This window comes from Oncorhynchus nerka, linkage group LG18, assembly GCF_034236695.1.
Source record: "Oncorhynchus nerka isolate Pitt River linkage group LG18, Oner_Uvic_2.0, whole genome shotgun sequence".
Lineage (NCBI taxonomy): Eukaryota > Metazoa > Chordata > Actinopteri > Salmoniformes > Salmonidae > Oncorhynchus > Oncorhynchus nerka.
The window spans coordinates 13,047,985-13,065,484 of NC_088413.1; the positions used below are offsets into that span (position 1 = coordinate 13,047,985).

The 17,500-nt window shown below is 44.9% G+C and overlaps 2 protein-coding genes across 4 annotated transcripts in view; one reads left to right on the plus strand and one right to left on the minus strand.

Annotated features, from left to right (window-relative positions):
* Nucleotides 1–6,539: 6,539 nt before the first annotated feature.
* Nucleotides 6,540–10,188, plus strand: LOC115118595 (dynactin subunit 6-like). Its single transcript, XM_065003522.1, has 8 exons — nt 6,540–6,641; nt 6,911–6,975; nt 7,214–7,319; nt 8,244–8,332; nt 8,940–8,987; nt 9,403–9,545; nt 9,719–9,998; nt 10,029–10,188. The coding sequence occupies exons 1-7, from the start codon at nt 6,613–6,615 to the stop codon at nt 9,821–9,823; spliced, it is 585 nt and encodes a 194-aa protein (XP_064859594.1). The 5' UTR covers nt 6,540–6,612; the 3' UTR covers nt 9,824–9,998; nt 10,029–10,188.
* A 1,967-nt stretch (nt 10,189–12,155) lies between these two features.
* gtf2e2 (general transcription factor IIE, polypeptide 2, beta) overlaps nt 12,156–17,500 on the minus strand; it is a 42,394-nt gene continuing 37,049 nt past the window's right edge. For all 3 annotated transcript variants that reach the window (XM_065003515.1, XM_065003514.1, XM_065003516.1), the window contains exons 5-8: nt 17,336–17,500; nt 17,166–17,259; nt 15,891–16,006; nt 12,156–13,399 (exon numbers count right to left, since the gene is read on the minus strand). The exon at nt 17,336–17,500 is cut by the window's right edge and continues 18 nt beyond it. In XM_065003515.1, the coding sequence (XP_064859587.1) occupies nt 13,283–13,399; nt 15,891–16,006; nt 17,166–17,259; nt 17,336–17,500 (492 nt within the window). In that variant the 3' untranslated portion in view covers nt 12,156–13,282. The remainder of the gene's footprint in view (nt 13,400–15,890; nt 16,007–17,165; nt 17,260–17,335) is intronic.

Consider the following 17,500-nt stretch of genomic DNA (forward strand, 5'->3'; position numbering starts at 1 on the left):
TCATCTCTACCATTTAACTGTTATGAGTTAAAGGGGAGGTTGTATCATTTCATCTCTACCATTTAACTGTTATGAGTTAAAGGGGAGGTTGTATCATCTCATCTCTACCATTTAACTGTTATGAGTTAAAGGGGAGGTTGTATCATTTCCTCTCTACCATTTAACTGTTATGAGTTTAAGGGTAGGTTGTATCATCACATCTCGACCATTTAACTGTTATGAGTTAAAGGGAAGGTTGTATCATCACATCTCGACCATTTAACTGTTATGAGTTAAAGGAGATGTTGTATCATTTTCCTAAAGATTAATACTCGCCAACTGATTAGGGTCATTATTAGGAAAATAGGCTAGTTGTTTTCTAGTTGCTCCCAAATGGCACAATTTTCCCTATATAGTGCATTACTTTAGACCAGTGCCCTATTCCCTATATAGTGCATTACTTTAGACCAGGGCCCTATTCCCTATATAGTGCATTACTTTAGACCAGGGCCCCATTCCCTATATAGTGCATTACTTTAGACCAGGGCCCTATTCCCTATATAGTGAACTACTTTAAACCAGAGCCCTATTCCCTATATAGTGAACCACTAGTGACCAGAGCCCTATTCCCTATACAGGGCACTACTTTAGACCAGGGCCCTATTCCCTATATAGTGAGCTTCTTTAAACCAGAGCCCTATTCCCTATATAGTGAACTACTTTAAACCAGAGCCCTATTCCCTATATAGTGAACTACTAGTGACCAGAGCCCTATTCCCTATATAGTGCACTACTTTAGACCAGAGCCTAATGGACCCTAGTCAAAAGTAGTTGCCTAGCTACCAAAACCACCAAGCCCATGGACATCAGCTCCTTCTTCCCTCAATGAGTCAGGATCTGAGAACCTCCATGATGATTTCCAGAACAGGAAAACCATTTGAACCTTTCTGATTGGTCCCTGAAACAGATGGGTGAGACCAGAGCCAGAACGCGGGTCAGGGAGAGGTTTGAACATTTTCATTGGCTTTAGTTCTCTGATTGGTTAGAAATGATCCAATCGCTGAATAGTCTACTTAGTTTAGTACAACATCCCTCATGAGGTCAACAGAAACCATTTTTTATAGAACCTTTATTTAACTAGGCAAGTCAGTTACGATCAAATTCTTATTTTACTATGACGGTCTAACCTGGCCAAACCCTACCCTAACCCGGCCAAACCCTACCCTAACCCGGCCAAACCCTACCCTAACCCGGGCCAAACCCTACCCTAACCCGGCCAAACCCTACCCTAACCCGGCCAAACCCTACCCTAACCCGGCCAAACCCTACCCTAACCCGGCCAAACCCTACCCTAACCCGGTCAAACCCTACCCTAACCCGGCCAAACCCTACCCTAACCCGGCCAAACCGTACCCTAACCCGGGCCAAACCCTACCCTAACCCGGGCCAAACCCTACCCTAACCCGGTCAAACCCTACCCTAACCCGGCCAAACCCTACCCTAACCCGGCCAAACCCTTCCCTAACCCGGCCAAACCCTACCCTAACCCGGCCAAACCCTTCCCTAACCCGGCCAAACCCTACCCTAACCCGGCCAAACCCTTCCCTAACCCGGCCAAACCCTACCCTAACCCGGCCAAACCCTACCCTTACCCGGCCAAACCCTACCCTAACCCGGCCAAACCCTACCCTAACCCGGCCAAACCCTACCCTTACCCGGGCCAAACCCTACCCTAACCCGGCCAAACCCTACCCTTACCCGGCCAAACCCTACCCTAACCCGGCCAAACCCTACCCTTACCCGGCCAAACCCTACCCTAACCCGGCCAAACCCTACCCTTACCCGGCCAAACCCTACCCTAACCCGGCCAAACCCTACCCTAACCCGGCCTAACCCGGACGACGCTGGGCCAATTGTGTGCCACACTATGGGTCTCCCGATCATGGCCGGTTGTGACACAGTGGTTATGACATAGTGGTTGGGACACAGTGATTGGAACACAGTGGATGTGACACAGTGATTGGTACACAGTGGTTGTGACACAGTGGTTGTGACACAGTGATTGGAACACATTGGTTGGAACACAGTGGTTGGAACACAGTGATTGTGACACAGTGGTTGGAACACCGTGGTTGGAACACAGTGATTGTGACGCAGTGGTTGGAACACAGTGGTTGTGAAGCAGTGATTGATACACAGTGATTGGAACACAGTGGTTGTGACACAGTGATTGGTACACAGTGATTGGAACACAGTGGTTGTGACACAGTGGTTATGACATAGTGGTTGGGACACAGTGATTGGAACACAGTGGTTGTGACACAGTGATTGGTACACATTGATTGGAACACAGTGGTTGGAACACAGTGGTTGGAACACAGTGATTGTGACACAGTGATTGGAACACAGTGATTGTGACACAGTGATTGGAACACAGTGATTGTGACACAGTGGTTATGACACAGTGGTTATGACACAGTGGTTATGACATAGTGGTTGGAACACAGTGGTTGGAACACAGTGATTGGGACACAGTGGTTATGACACAGTGGTTGGAACACAGTGGTTATGACACAGTGGCTGGAACACAGTGGTTATGACACAGTGGTTGGAACACAGTGGTTGGAACACAGTGGCTGGAACACAGTGGTTATGACACAGTGGTTGGAACACAGTGGTTGGAACACAGTGATTGGGACACAGTGGTTATGACACAGTGATTGGAACACAGTGGTTATGACACAGTGGTTGGAACACAGTGGTTGGAACACAGTGATTGGGACACAGTGGTTATGACACAGTGATTGGAACACAGTGGTTATGACACAGTGGTTGGAACACAGTGGTTGACAGTCTCAGACTGAAGTATGTAACAGACCGATAGTGCAGCGGAAGAATTCAGTTTGAGTCGCTAAGGCAACAAAACTCCTTCCTAGGGAGTGTTTCCTAGCCACCGTGCTTCTACACCTGCATTGCTTACTGTTTGGGGTTTCAGGCTGGGTTTCTGTACAGCACTTTGAGATATCAGCTGATGTAAGAAGGGCTTTATAAATACATTTGATTTGATTTGATAAGTAGTGCAACAAATAGCGAATAGGGTTTCATGTGGGACTGAGCCCCTGCAGTTATAATTTATGAATGACTGGTTGAATGCGAGTGGAGATAGTGGGGTTTTACTGCCACCGAGTGGACTAAGTGAATACTGCAGCTAATTATTTTCCACTGAGTTTGGAGGCATTCGACGTCACAGAAATGTTTTGACTCTTGGAGACAACTGGCAATAGTTCAAATAGATTCCCTGAGTTCGAAATAAAATGGTATGAGGTCAAATCCCCAAAACTTTTATTCCGTTTTGGTTTCGCAGAGTGTTGTCAACTTACTTTGACATTAAAATAGTTAATGAATCGGGAAACTCTCTAGTGAAGTCGTGTGTGTGTGTGTGTGTGTGTGTGTGTTGCTGTTATGGCCTCCTGTTGGATGTCAGACAGGAAGCTCCCAACTACCCAGAGTTCATCAGTCATCTCCATTGTTTCCTCTGACTCAATAATGACTGTAGTGATAATTACGGATCACCACACACACACACACACACACACACACACACACACACACACACAGCTAACAGCTCAATGTCACTGTATCTGAAATTATTACACACACACACACACACACACACACACACACACACACACACACACAGCTAACAGCTCAATGTCACTGTATCTGAAATTATTACTCACACACACACACACACACACACACACACACACACACACACACACACACACACACACACACACACAATGATCCTCTCTCTCTGTGTGTCTCTCTCGATCTTAACAGGAAGTGGTGTAAGAGGGGATTGTTGTTCTGACATGATAGACTTCCTGTATGGTTCTCAGAGTTCAGCAGCAGCTAGAGGAAAGGACACACCTGCTGTGTGTGTGTGTGTGTGTGTGTGTGTGTGTGTGTGCGTGTGTGTACTTATTTCAGATACAGTGACATTGAGCTGTTAGCTGTGTGTGTGTGTGTGTGTGTGTGTGTGTGTGTGTGTGTGTGTGTGTGTGTGTGTGTGTGTGTGTGTGTGTGTGTGTAGTACTTATTTCAGATACAGTGACATTGAGCTGTTAGCTGTGTTTGTGTGTGTGTGTGTGTGTGTGCGTGTGTGTGTGTGTGTGTGCGTGTGTGTGTGTGTGCATAATTCATATATTATGTACTACTTTCTAAATTAGGTTAGCGCATATTTAATAATTTATGTACTTTCTTCTTCTACAACCCATAATTAATAATTTATAGAATTTTGAAAATGCTAATTTCCTTTCTGATCCATCTAAAAGTTTGAGTGATTTGAAGCTCTGTCTTTTGAAGTTCGGACTGACTATCTAGAAAATGTTGGTTCATTTGATGTTGATGATGCTTTTTTTAAATGATCAGGGAGTGGGAGAGGTGGGAGAGGGTAATTGAAAAGTGTAAGTGTGTGTGTGTGTGTGTGTGTGTGTGTGTGTGTGTGTGTGTGTGTGTGTGTGTGTGTGTGTGTGTGTGTGTGTGTGTGTGTGTGTGTGTGTGTGTGTGTGTGTGTGTGTGTGTGTGTGTGTGTGTGTGTGTGTGTGTGTGTGTGTGTGTGTGTGTGTGTGTGTGTGTGTGTGTGCGTGCGTGTGTGTGTGTGTGCGTTTGTGTGTGTACTAATTTCAGATACAGTGACATTGAGCTGTCAGCAGTGACGGGTTGATGATTGACAGGTAACTCTGTCCTCTGTGTACACACCGGACGGCATGACGATGAACAAATACAGCTAAAGACCTGGGTACAGTAAACACTGATCTGGGACCAGAATAAATGGTGATTGGAGACTAGTCAAGGACAAGGTGAAGGTTATAATTCAACTCTATCAGTCAAGGACAAGGTGGAGGTTATAATTCAACTCTATCAGTCAAGGACAAGGTGAAGGTTATAATTCAACTCTATCAGTCAAGGACAAGGTGGAGGTTATAATTCAACTCTATCAGTCAAGGACAAGGTGAAGGTTATCTATCAGATGACTTGTTGTTGACACTTCTTATACTTTCAGATCTACACAGGTACATAGGGGCTAGGGGATAAGGTTAGGAGATAGGGGCTAGGGGATGAGGTTAGGAGATAGGGGCTAGGGGATAAGGTTAGGAGATAGGGGCTAGGGGATAAGGGTAGAAGATATGGGCTTGCGGATAAGGTTAGGAGATAGGGGCTAGGGGATAAGGTTAGGAGATAGGGGCTAGGGGATAATGGTAGGAGATATGGGCTAGGGGATAAGGTTAGGAGATAGGGGCTAGGGGATAAGGTTAGGAGATAGGGGCTAGGGGATAATGGTAGGAGATATGGGCTAGGGGATAAGGTTAGGAGATAGGGGCTAGGGGATGAGGTTAGGAGATAGGGGCTAGGGGATGAGGTTAGGAGATATGGGCTAGGGGATAAGGGTAGAAGATATGGGCTTGCGGATAAGGTTAGGAGATAGGGGCTAGGGGATAAGGTTAGGAGATAGGGGCTAGGGGATAAGGTTAGGAGATAGGGCTAGGGGATAATGGTAGGAGATATGGGCATGCGGATAAGGTTAGGAGATAGGGGCTAGGGGATGAGGTTAGGAGATAGGGGCTAGGGGATAAGGGTAGAAGATATGGGCTTGCGGATAAGGTTAGGAGATAGGGGCTAGGGGATAAGGTTAGGAGATAGGGGCTAGGGGCTAAGGTTAGGAGATAGGGGCTAAGGTTAGGAGATAGGGGCTAGAGGATAAGGTTAGGAGATATGGGCTAGGGGATGAGGTTAGGAGATATGGGCTAGGGGATAAGGTTAGGAGATAGGAGATTAGGGGATAAGGTTAGGAGATAGGGGCTAGGTTTGATTTGGGATTCAAATCAAATCAAAGTTAATTTGTCATGTGCGCTGAATACAACAGGTAGACCTTATAGTGAAATGCTGAATACAACAGGTAGACCTTACAGTGAAATGCTGAATACAACAGGTAGACCTTACAGTGAAATGCTGACTTACAGGCTCTAACCAACAGTGCAAAAAAGGTATTAGGTGAACATTAGGTAGGTAAAGAAATAAAACAACAGTAAAAAGACAGGCTTTATACAGTAGCGAGTCTATATACAGTAGCGAGGCTATAAACAGACATCGGTTAGTCAGGCTGATTGAGGTAGTATGTACATGTAGATATGGTTAAAGTGACTATGCATACATGATGAACAGAGAGTAGCAGAAGCGTAAAGAGGGGTTGGTGGGTTGACGGGTGGTGGGACACAATGCAGACAGCCTGGTTAGCCAATGTGCGGGAGCACTGGTTGGTCGGGCCAATTGAGGTAGTATGTACATGAATGTGTAGTTAAAGTGACTCTTTATATATGAGAAACAGAGAGTAGCATAAAAAGGAGGAAAATGAATAATTACTTTAACCATTTTCTCTGACTAAAAATATTATTAGGAGATTAGTTCAGCTGCAGTTTTGTAAACATTCGCTAGGTGACACTAAATCCCCATTGATGTCCCCACCCCCTCCTCATCTTGTCTGCGTTCCACGCAAGCGCACAATGACGTAGTTTATGCTGAAAAGGATTCGAAATCGATTGTCGAAAAAAACTCAAGTCGATCAACAAAATGTCGGATAAACAAAACGCTCAAAAAAGGTATTACGACTCCAACTTGAATTCGTTTTTAGTTCAGTATTGTGTATCAAATAACACATTGTTACTGTTTCATAATGTTTTATGATAGTTTGAATGTGTTAAACAAAGTTAATATGTTTTAGGAAACCGCTAGCTAACGTGACTAGCTAAGTTAGCTGCTTGCTACAGCTAAAATCGTAGCTAACTAACTTGTAGACATACAGATGATTCATAAATTGTACACTTTTTGTATTGCTGATTATTACCAACACTTGGTTTTCTGTTTGTAGTGCTAAAATAGCAGCTGGCGCCGTGGTGTGCGTCGAAAGCGAGATCAGAGGGGATGTCACTATTGGTAAGAAGACGTAAAATGTAGCATTTAGCTTAGCTAGTCAGGTAACGTCCGCTAACTATTTATTTTACAATGAGCAACAACAACATTCGTTTGTCTGTAGTAGCTCTAGTCTCTATATAGCTTGACATTATTACACGGCTCAGGTTACTGAGTACATATCCACTTTGGAGCCAGATAAAAATGGTTGATGTGGGAGGCTAGCGTTACACATTGGACTGTTCATGCATGGTCTTTCCAGGTGCCAGAACCGTGGTCCATCCCAAAGCCCGCATCATTGCCGAGGCAGGACCCATAGTCATCGGAGAAGGCAACCTCATCGAGGAACAAGCTCTTATAATTAACAGGTGAACATAACAATAGTGAATCTTCTAGAAGTGGAAGGGTACAGTGGTGAGGTCTCTCCTGTGTTCTATTGCCGCCTCTCTTTCTCCCCCTCCCCTGTTACATCCATCCATTCATTCTCCCTACACTTTATTCCTTCCATGCTTTTATTCTGTCTTTCCCCCCACCTCTCTTTTGCACTTGTAACGGATGTGAAACGGCTAGCTTAGTTAGCGGTGCGCGCTAAATAGCGTTTCAATCAGTGACGTCACTTGCTCTGAGACCTTGAAGTAGTAGTTCCCCTTACTCTGCAAGGGCCGCGGCTTTTGTGGAGCGATAGGTAACGATGCTTCGAAGGTGACTTGTTGTTAATGTGTGCAGTGGGTCCCTGGTTCGGGGATGGTCTAAAGTTATACTGTTACACACTCGTCTACCTCTTTTTCCTCTGTCATGTTATGGTCTCCTTTTCCTCTGTCATGTTATGGTCTCCTTTTCCTCTGTCATGTTATGGTCTCCTTTTCCTCTGTCATGTTATGGTCTCCTTTTCCTCTGTCATGTTATGGTCTCCTTTTCCTCTGTCATGTTATGGTCTCCTTTTCTCTGTCATGTTATGGTCTACATTGTAGTGATTGAAGCTGGTTGTCTGATTGAAGCTGGTTGTCTGATTGAAGCTGGTTGTCTGATTGAAGCTGGTTGTCTGATTGAAGCTGGTTGTCTGATTGAAGCTGGTTGTCTGATTGAAGCTGGTTGTCTGATTGAAGCTGTCTGTCTGATATGAAGCTGTCTGTCTGATATGAAGCTGGTTGTCTGATTGAAGCTGGTTGTCTGATTGAAGCTGGCTGTCTGATTGAAGCTGGCTGTCTGATTGAAGCTGGCTGTCTGATTGAAGCTGGCTGTCTGATTGAAGCTGGCTGTCTGATTGAAGCTGGCTGTCTGTCTTTGATCAGTTATCCAGAGAACATAGCGCCTGACTCTGAGGGAGTGGAGCCAAAGACGATGACCATCGGCATCAACAACGTGTTTGAAGTTGGGTGTAGTATCCTTTATATTGAAGTGGTACACTGACCTGTAGGGGACACTGACCTGTAGGGTACACTGACCTGTAGGGTACAGCCACTGACCTCTAGGGTACAGCCACTGACCTGTAGGGTACACTGACCTGTAGGGTACACTGACCTGTAGGGTACAGCCACTGACCTCTAGGGTACAGCCACTGACCTGTAGGGTACAGCCACTGACCTGTAGGGTACAGCCACTGACCTGTAGGGTACACTGACCTCTAGGGTACACTGACCTGTAGGGTACAGCCACTGACCTCTAGGGTACACTGACCTGTAGGGTACACTGACCTAGGGTACAGCCACTGACCTGTAGGGTACAGCTATTTGGACATTTGACCTCTGTCTAATATTCCATATCTGTATGTGTTATTGTTTGACCTCTGTCTGTTTGACCTCTGTCTAATATTCCATATCTGTATGTGTTATTGTTTGACCTCTGTCTGTTTGACCTGTGTCTAATATTCCATATCTGTATGTGTTATTGTTTGACCTCTGTCTAATATTCCATATCTGTATATTGCTGCTCTGAAAGTCCTTTTGTTGGTAAAGTATGAAACTCTCCTTAACCAATGATACTTGCAGTGTCTCAAGCTTTGAAAATTGGGGACAACAATGTCATAGAATCCAAAGGTAAGAAAGGTTCAAATGCCACAAATTCAGTAATGACGGTCTTCGTCCCAATGATCTGAATGACTGAGTGTGTCTGTGTTGATTGGTTATTAAATCACTATGGAGAGAACCCTTCTATCATCTAAACTGTTGATTGGTTATTAAATCACTATGGAGAGAACCCTTCTATCATCTAAACTGTTGATTGGTTATTAAATCACTATGGAGAGAACCCTTCTATCATCTAAACTGTTGATTGGTTATTAAATCACTATGGAGAGAACCCTTCTATCATCTAAACTGTTGATTGGTTATTAAATCACTATGGAGAGAACCCTTCTATCATCTAAACTGTTGATTGGTTATTAAATCACTATGGAGAGAACCCTTCCATCATCTAAACTGTGTTCCCCTCCCCCCTCCCCTCTCCCTCCAGCTGACCTGGGCAGGAACATGATTCTAACTTCTGGTTGTATCATCGGCGCCTGTTGCCAGGTCAACACCTGTGAGGTCATACCCGAAAACACTGTCATCTTCGGCTCGGGGTGTCAGAGACGTGTGCAGACAGAGCGACCACAGGTACACACACACACACACACTGAGATTAGTGATCCAGGGGTCTGTGTGTATAAGACACAGTCTATGTAGCTTTGTCTTTCTGCACTTGTTTTTAACCAAAGAACCAGTCCATCCACTGTTTTTCCCTGTTAGCAGTGAAGAACAACCTGTCTGTGTGTGTTTATGTTCTGCAGCCTCAGACTCTTCAGCTCGACTTCCTGATGAAGATCCTCCCCAACTACCACCACATGAAGAAGACTGTCAAAACCACCTCCGCTGTCACGCCGGCCAAAAACTAAACCCCACCAGCTCTCAGCCCCCAGGCCCAAAAAAATGTACCTCACTGGCAGACAGCGAACGAAGGAATCTCTTACCACTCAAAATGTACTGCCACTACTTTAACAAGAATCTGAAGAATGTCACTGAACTGTTCTCCTTGTCTCACCAGACCGAGGTCCAGTTTCCCAGACCGAGGTCCAGTTTCCCAGACCTGGATTTAAACAGGTCCAGTTTCCCAGACCGAGGTCCAGTTTCCCAGACCCAGCTGGATTTAAACAGTTTAGTCCGTGATGAGGTGTGACCTGTGACTGGGAAACTGCCCCTTCGTAGTGGAAGTCCTATATGATGAGGTGTGACCTGTGACTGGGAAACTGCCCCTTCGTAGTGGAAGTCCTATATGATGAGGTGTGACCTGTGACTGGGTAGTGGAAGTCCTATATGATGAGGTGTGACCTGTGACTGGGAAACTGCCCCTTCGTAGTGGAAGTCCTATATGATGAGGTGTGACCTGTGACTGGGAAACTGCCCCTTCGTAGTGGAAGTCCTATATGATGAGGTGTGACCTGTGACTGGGAAACTGCCCCTTCGTAGTGGAAGTCCTATATGATATGATGACTGGGAAAGGTGGAAGTGATGAGGTGTGACCTGTGACTGGGAAACTGCCCCTTCGTAGTGGAAGTCCTATATGATGAGGTGTGACCTGTGACTGGGAAACTGCCCCTTCGTAGTGGAAGTCCTATATGATGAGGTGTGACCTGTGACTGGGAAACTGCCCCTTCGTAGTGGAAGTGCTATATGTTTCGTGTCTGACTGTTTACCACCAAATGCTTTATATCCAATTGTAATTAAAAAATGACTTCTTTAAAAAGTATTTAGTTTGCCGTTTGGAGACTGTAGGACAGTGTTGCTGTACTCTGACTAGAAAAACTCACTGGATGTATCCCAATCATCTCCCCGTTCTCCCAAATATACCCTCTTTTTCTTTTTAACGGCATCCCCAAGATCTGAACCTGTGACCTTTACGTTAAGAGTCATTTAGCAGACGCTCTTATCCAGAGAGACTGACAGTTAGTGCATTCATCTTAAGATATCCAGGTGGGACAACCACATATCTCAGGCATAGAAAATAAATCTAAAGAATGTCCTCAGCGTAGTCAGTATGTGACATGAGGTTGAAAACCAGGCGGGCTGCTGTGTTCTGGATCAGTTCCAGGGGTTTGATGGCACAAGCAGGGAGCCAACAGAGAGTTGCAGTGGTCCAGATGGGAGATGACAACTGCCTGGATTAGGACCTGCGCCACTTCCTGTGTGAGGTAGAGTCGTACTCCACGGATGTTGTAGAGCATGAACCTGCAGGAGAGGGTCACTGCTTTGATGATTGCAGAGAACGACAGGGTGTTGTCCAGGGTTACACCGACACAGTGGAGTTGTCGTCTGTGATGGAGAGGTCTTGGAGCGGGCAGGCCTTCCCCGGGAGGAAGAGCAGCTCTCTCTTGTCTAGGTTGAGCTTGAGGTGGTGGGCTGACATCAAAGCTGAGATGTCTGCCAGGCACATGTGTCACCATCTGGGTGTCAGAAGGGGGAGGAGAAAAGCAGTTGAGTGTAATTTATCTCAGTGCTTAGTCCCCTCCGCTAGCAGGGGCTGAGCCACCATCCTTGTTTTTGCACATATTTAAAGCTGTTCAGAGTTTGTAGATTAGTTATGTTGGGTAGAGTTGGGAAACTAGTCGCAACAGGAATTAGAACTGGCGACCTCGGCAGGTTGCAACCCGCGCTTAACCCCCCCATCCACCTGCAACCCTAAAAAGTTAATTCTATTTGTCTCTCAGATGTAAAATTCCACTCACTGATCTGTCATTAAGCCTCACCCACTGAGCTTTCATCCAACCAGTCTTCATGTGTCTTTCCCGTGGTTCCTCCCATCCTCTCTCTTTCTCCAAATCAGATATGACCTTTTAACTGTCAGCGAGCAACAACCACCATATTGAATCCAGGCCTCTGTGTTATCAAGAAGACAGTGTGTCACCAACCAACCAGGAAGTGGAGAGACACAGTACAGTGTCACCAACCAACCAGGAAGTGGAGAGACACAGTACAGTGTGTCACCAACCAACCAGGAAGTGGAGAGACACAGTACAGTGTGTCACCAACCAACCAGGAAGTGGAGAGACACAGTACAGTGTGTTTTCCATGACCAACCAGGAAGTGGAGAGACACAGTACAGTGTTTTCCATGACCAACCAGGAAGTGGAGAGACACAGTACAGTGTTTTCCATGACCAACCAGGAAGTGGAGAGACACAGTACAGTGTGTTTTCCATGACCAACCAGGAAGTGGAGAGATACAGTACAGTGTGTTTTCTAGGACTTTATTGTGCGTCAGAGGAAAGGCCTCAGGAGAAAGGTACTGTGGGTAACATGCTCAGTAATGAAGAACGCTCCGAGACCAGCAGTCACCAACCAACCAGGAAATGGAGAGATACAGGGTGTCTCGGGCTTTTGTTCTAGCCTTGCACTATAACACAACCGATTCACCCAATCAATCAAAGTCTTGATGAACAGTTTTGAGTATATACTGAAGGGACAGTTTATTAGCTGAAGGGCTTCTATGGGAGTGGGGTGTTTGTCTAGCCTGATTTCAGCTCTGCTATGACTCGTTGTCATGCCGTTTGGAATGACAGCACAAAGACCCTGGGACCAGGCTAGTGTTTGTCTGAGTAAACCTGGTAGATTCTACGAGTCGTTTAGCTAAATCAGGAGTGTTTGTGCAGGTCTGGAGCAAAACCCTGCACAACCTGTATTTCTCCAGGTTGCCATTGGTGACCACTGTTGTAAATGAATATAAGGAACAACTACAGCAGACAATACGACTGGTATTATTAAAAAAACAAACACTTTCACACACATCCTCTCTCCACTATCACATACAGTGTCCATCGTGTGCCAGACATTTACACATATCCAGTAACTTTCCCAGAATCCCCTATGTTTCCCAGACATCCCCATTGAAGTGTTACCAGATTCCAGGGAATTTGTCATTACAGGAATATTCCAACTGGGATTTCTGGAAAACCTGGGATTTTTGGGAAAATTTAATGGGAATTTTTGCTTCTCTAAAGCCGTCCACCATTTTGTATTACTGCTTAGAACCAAACTGGTACAGTATTATCAAAAAGGACAGCGAGCGCCTCTTTAGGTTGGTGTGTTTGGCAAGGACTTCACTTCAGTCAATCAGTCAGCCATCTTGTGTCTCAACGTTCCAAAATGGCTTCCTTTCCTCATCTTCTCTCCTTTATCGTCGGGGAGAAAAGGAAGCAAGTTCCCACGTTTGAGACAGGGCCATTGTCTCCTCTCATCTTCATTGTAGTTTTGGTGAGACAAATAAAAAAAAAGTTTATTTCCGCCCAAAAACAACCACTCCCAGGTCACCCCTCTCTCACTGGGCCAGGGAAGAGGGAGGGGTATAACCAGGAAGTGACGTCACTTCTTAGCGGGTACGCCCTCTGAGTAGTCCTCCAGTACTCCGGCCAGATGGTCGTTGTGAGTCTTGAAGCGTCTCTTCTTCTGTCCACCTGGCTTCTTCCTCTTGATTGGTAACTGTAGCAACACAACCAAAACAGCCAATCACAGACCGGGTTATTGTAGAAACAACCAATCACAGATACGTTATGAGAAACATGGAGATAAAGAGAGTGATAGAGCTAGGAGATGTGGACATAAATCCGTACCACCATAAATTGACTAAATTATCACAATGTGGATAAATAGAACAAGTGTATAACATGAATGTGCCCCAGAGTTACTCTTTTAAATGACCTTTCAACCTACTACTTCTAGTTTGAATGTTGTAGCGATCAACTGTCTTGTTAACGAACAGCCCATATCAGTATATCAGACAACTTATTTCATGTCAAACATCACCTTCCTCTAGTAAAGGATCATTATTATCCACATGTCAAATGTCCTCTCTATGTTCTGTTTGGGGGTCAAGATTATTTTCGGTTTATTGTCCCAGCTATGTGACAGACCGGCAGGCCGGGGTAATTCCAGTCCTCGGGGGGGGGGCTTGGTGGGTGTCCGTCCCCCCCAGTCCCTAGCAGAACTCAGCTGATTTAAACTAACTGCATTCTAAACTGAAGATCATGATTAGGTGATTACTGGAGTTAGGTGTGTTAGCTGGGACAAAAGTGTAACACCAATCAGGCCCCCCGAGGACTGGAATTACCCAGGCCTGTGAGACAGAAATACAGACAGAAAGAGAAAGTGAGAGAGAGAGAGAGAGAAAAGAGGTGGAGAGGTAGAGAGATCTGGAGAGGAAGAGAAATCTGGAGAGGTAGAGATCTGGAGAGGAGAGATAGAGAGATCTGGAGAGGTAGAGAGATCTGGAGAGGTAGAGAGATCTGGAGAGGTAGAGAGATCTGGAGAGGTAGAGAGATGTGGAGAGGTAGAGAAATCTGGAGAGGTAGAGATGTGGAGAGGTAGAGAAAGAGGTAGAAAGATCTGGAGAGGTAGAGAGATCTGGAGAGGGAGAGAGATCTGGAGAGGTAGAGAGATCTGGAGAGGTAGAGAAAGAGGTAGAGAGATCTGGGGAGGTAGAGAGATCTGGAGAGGTAGAGGGATCCGGAGAGATGGAGAGAGATCCGGAGAGGGAGAGAGATCTGGAGAGGTAGAGAGATCTGGAGAGGTAGAGAGATCTGGAGAGGTAGAGAGATCTGGAGAGGTAGAGAGATCTGGAGAGGTAGAGAGATCTGGAGAGGAGAGAGATCTGGAGAGGGAGAGATCTGGAGAGGTAGAGAGATCTGGAGAGGTAGAGAAAGAGGTAGAGAGATCTGGAGAGGTAGAGAAAGAGGTAGAAGGATCTGGAGAGGTAGAGAGATCTGGAGAGGTAGAGAAAGGTAGAGAGATCTGGAGAGGTAGAGAAAGGTAGAGAGATCTGGAGAGGTAGAGATCTGGAGAGGTAGAGAGATCTGGAGAGGTAGAGAAAGAGGTAGAGAGATCTGGAGAGGTAGAGAGATCTGGAGAGGTAGAGAAAGAGGTAGAAAGATCTGGAGAGGTAGAGAGATCTGGAGAGGTAGAGAGATCTGGAGAGGGAGAGAGATCTGGAGAGGTAGAGAGATCTGGAGAGGTAGAGAGATCTGGAGAGGGAGAGATCTGGAGAGGTAGAGAGATCTGGAGAGGTAGAGAAAGAGGTAGAGAGATCTGGAGAGGTAGAGAAAGAGGTAGAAGGATCTGGAGAGGTAGAGAGATCTGGAGAGGTAGAGAAAGGTAGAGAGATCTGGAGAGGTAGAGATCTGGAGAGGTAGAGAGATCTGGAGAGGTAGAGAAAGAGGTAGAGAGATCTGGAGAGGTAGAGAGATCTGGAGAGGTAGAGAAAGAGGTAGAAAGATCTGGAGAGGTAGAGAGATGTGGAGAGGTAGATAAAGAGGTAGAGAGATCTGGAGAGGTAGAGAGATCTGGAGAGGTAGAGAGAAGAGAGGTAGAAAGATCTGGAGAGGTAGAGAGATGTGGAGAGGTAGAGAAAGAGGTAGAGAGATCTGGAGAGGTAGAGAGATCTGGAGAGGTAGAGAAAGAGGTAGAAAGATCTGGAGAGGTAGAGAGATGTGGAGAGGTAGAGAAAGAGGTAGAGAGATCTGGAGAGGTAGAGAGATGTGGAGAGGTAGAGAAAGAGGTAGAAAGATCTGGAGAGGTAGAGAGATCTGGAGAGGTAGAGAAAGAGGTAGAGAGATCTGGAGAGGTAGAGAGATGTGGAGAGTTAGAGAAAGAGGTAGAAAGATCTGGAGAGGTAGAGAAAGAGGTAGAAAGATCTGGAGAGGTAGAGAAAGAGGTAGAAAGATCTGGAGAGGTAGATGGATCTGGAGAGGTAGAGAGATCTGGAGAGGTAGAGAAAGAGGTAGAAAGATCTGGAGAGGTAGATGGATCTGGAGAGGTAGAGAGATCTGGAGAGGTAGAGAAAGAGGTAGAAAGATCTGGAGAGGTAGACAAAGAGGTAGAAAGATCTGGAGAGGTAGAGAGATCTGGAGAGGTAGAGAAAGAGGTAGAAAGATCTGGAGAGGTAGAGAAAGAGGTAGGGACAGAGCGAGAAACTCACAACTTTCTTGGGTCCAGTCTCCTGCATGGAGGAGATGCCCTGTCTCTTGAGGTAGTCCTCTATCTTCTCTTCATCCATAGAGTCCACTGGGATACTCCTCCACAGCTTGGTGAACTCTGGGACGATAGACCAGGAAACACAGACAGGATACCATTAGCTCAGGTAGGACTATAGCAGTAGTAGTTTATTACATTTCTACAAGGTCGTACTTGGCAGATAAAAGCTGACTTGCGGTACACAATACATACAAGAAAACAAATCAATACATACAAGTAAACAAATTAAAACATACAAGTAAACAAATCAATACATACAAGTAAACAAATTAAAACATACAAGTAAACAAATCAATACACACAAGTAAACAAATCAATACATACAAGTAAACAAATCAATACATACAAGTAAACAAATCAATACACACAAGTAAACAAATTAAAACATACAAGTAAACAAATCAATACACACAAGTAAACAAATCAATACACACAAGTAAACAAATCAATACATACAAGTAAACAAATCAATACACACAAGTAAACAAATCAATACATACAAGTAAACAAATCAATACATACAAGTAAACAAATCAAATTAAACTCAGTTAATATCCTGTATCGACTGAATGGATCCTGGTATGTACGAACTTTCCTAAATGACGTCATAGTAAAAAAAATAATTTAAAAATCTGACCACTGGGTGGAGCCATTGAAGTCATTACGTGAAAGAGAAACCAGACCAGTGCAAAGGGAGAGAAACCAGACCAGTGCTCACACCTTCTACAGAGAACTAAGTGGCTTCATGCAGTTGTATTTTAGACATTACTTCTTTATATATATATATATATATATATATATATATTTTTTTTACCTTTGGCAATATTTACAGAATGTATTTAATGTCAACAAAGCTCCCTTAACTGAAATAAGAAAGAGATACCTTATCAACGCTCTTATCTGAATCTACTGCAAACTGATAATTAAGGGAGAAATTGTACCAACACTTTCACATTCTGTATTGGACGACAGGAGAGAAACTCTACCAATGCTCAGCTTTTCAACATAGACTTAATGGGGATAAACATGCTCTCATCTTCAACCACTGCAAACTAAATTAAGGGAGAGACCATACCAACACTCTAGTTCTAATTAACATTATATTCTCACCTTCTACAGAGAACTAAGCAAAAAGACACCATACCAATGCTCCCACTCATCTACCACTGAGGGCCCCAAAAAAGTAATTAAGGTAGAGAAACTACACCAACGCTCTCACCTTCATCAACTGTAAACTGGCAGTGTTTATCGTTATAGAACAGAATCTTCTTCTTGTCTGGTCTTGTCACAAAGATGATCTGGTCTCCCAAAACCTGGGGAGGAACAGAGGCCGTTAATATGTCTGACTCATTAATACACACACACACACACACACACACACACACACACCTTCAGTGCCTTGGCAGAGTTGGGTAGCCCCTCCTCCACATCATCTAGCAGTAATCCTCCCAGTCCCAGCTGGTCATGTTTATCCAACAGTCTGAGCAGGGCTTTCTTGTCCTTCAGGTGATATTTGGGCTTGAAGGCATATTTCCCATCCCTCACCTCTATCTT

What these genes read in the sequence shown, in the direction of transcription:
- LOC115118595 (XM_065003522.1), top strand. Translation starts at nt 6,613, where the DNA reads ATGTCGGATAAACAAAACGCTCAAAAAAG. An exon ending in CAGAGGGGATGTCACTATTG is followed by an intron (nt 6,976 to 7,213) that starts GTAAGAAGACGT and finishes TGGTCTTTCCAG; the next exon opens with GTGCCAGAACCGTGGTCCAT. An exon ending in CGTGTTTGAAGTTGGGTGTA is followed by an intron (nt 8,333 to 8,939) that starts GTATCCTTTATA and finishes TGATACTTGCAG; the next exon opens with TGTCTCAAGCTTTGAAAATT.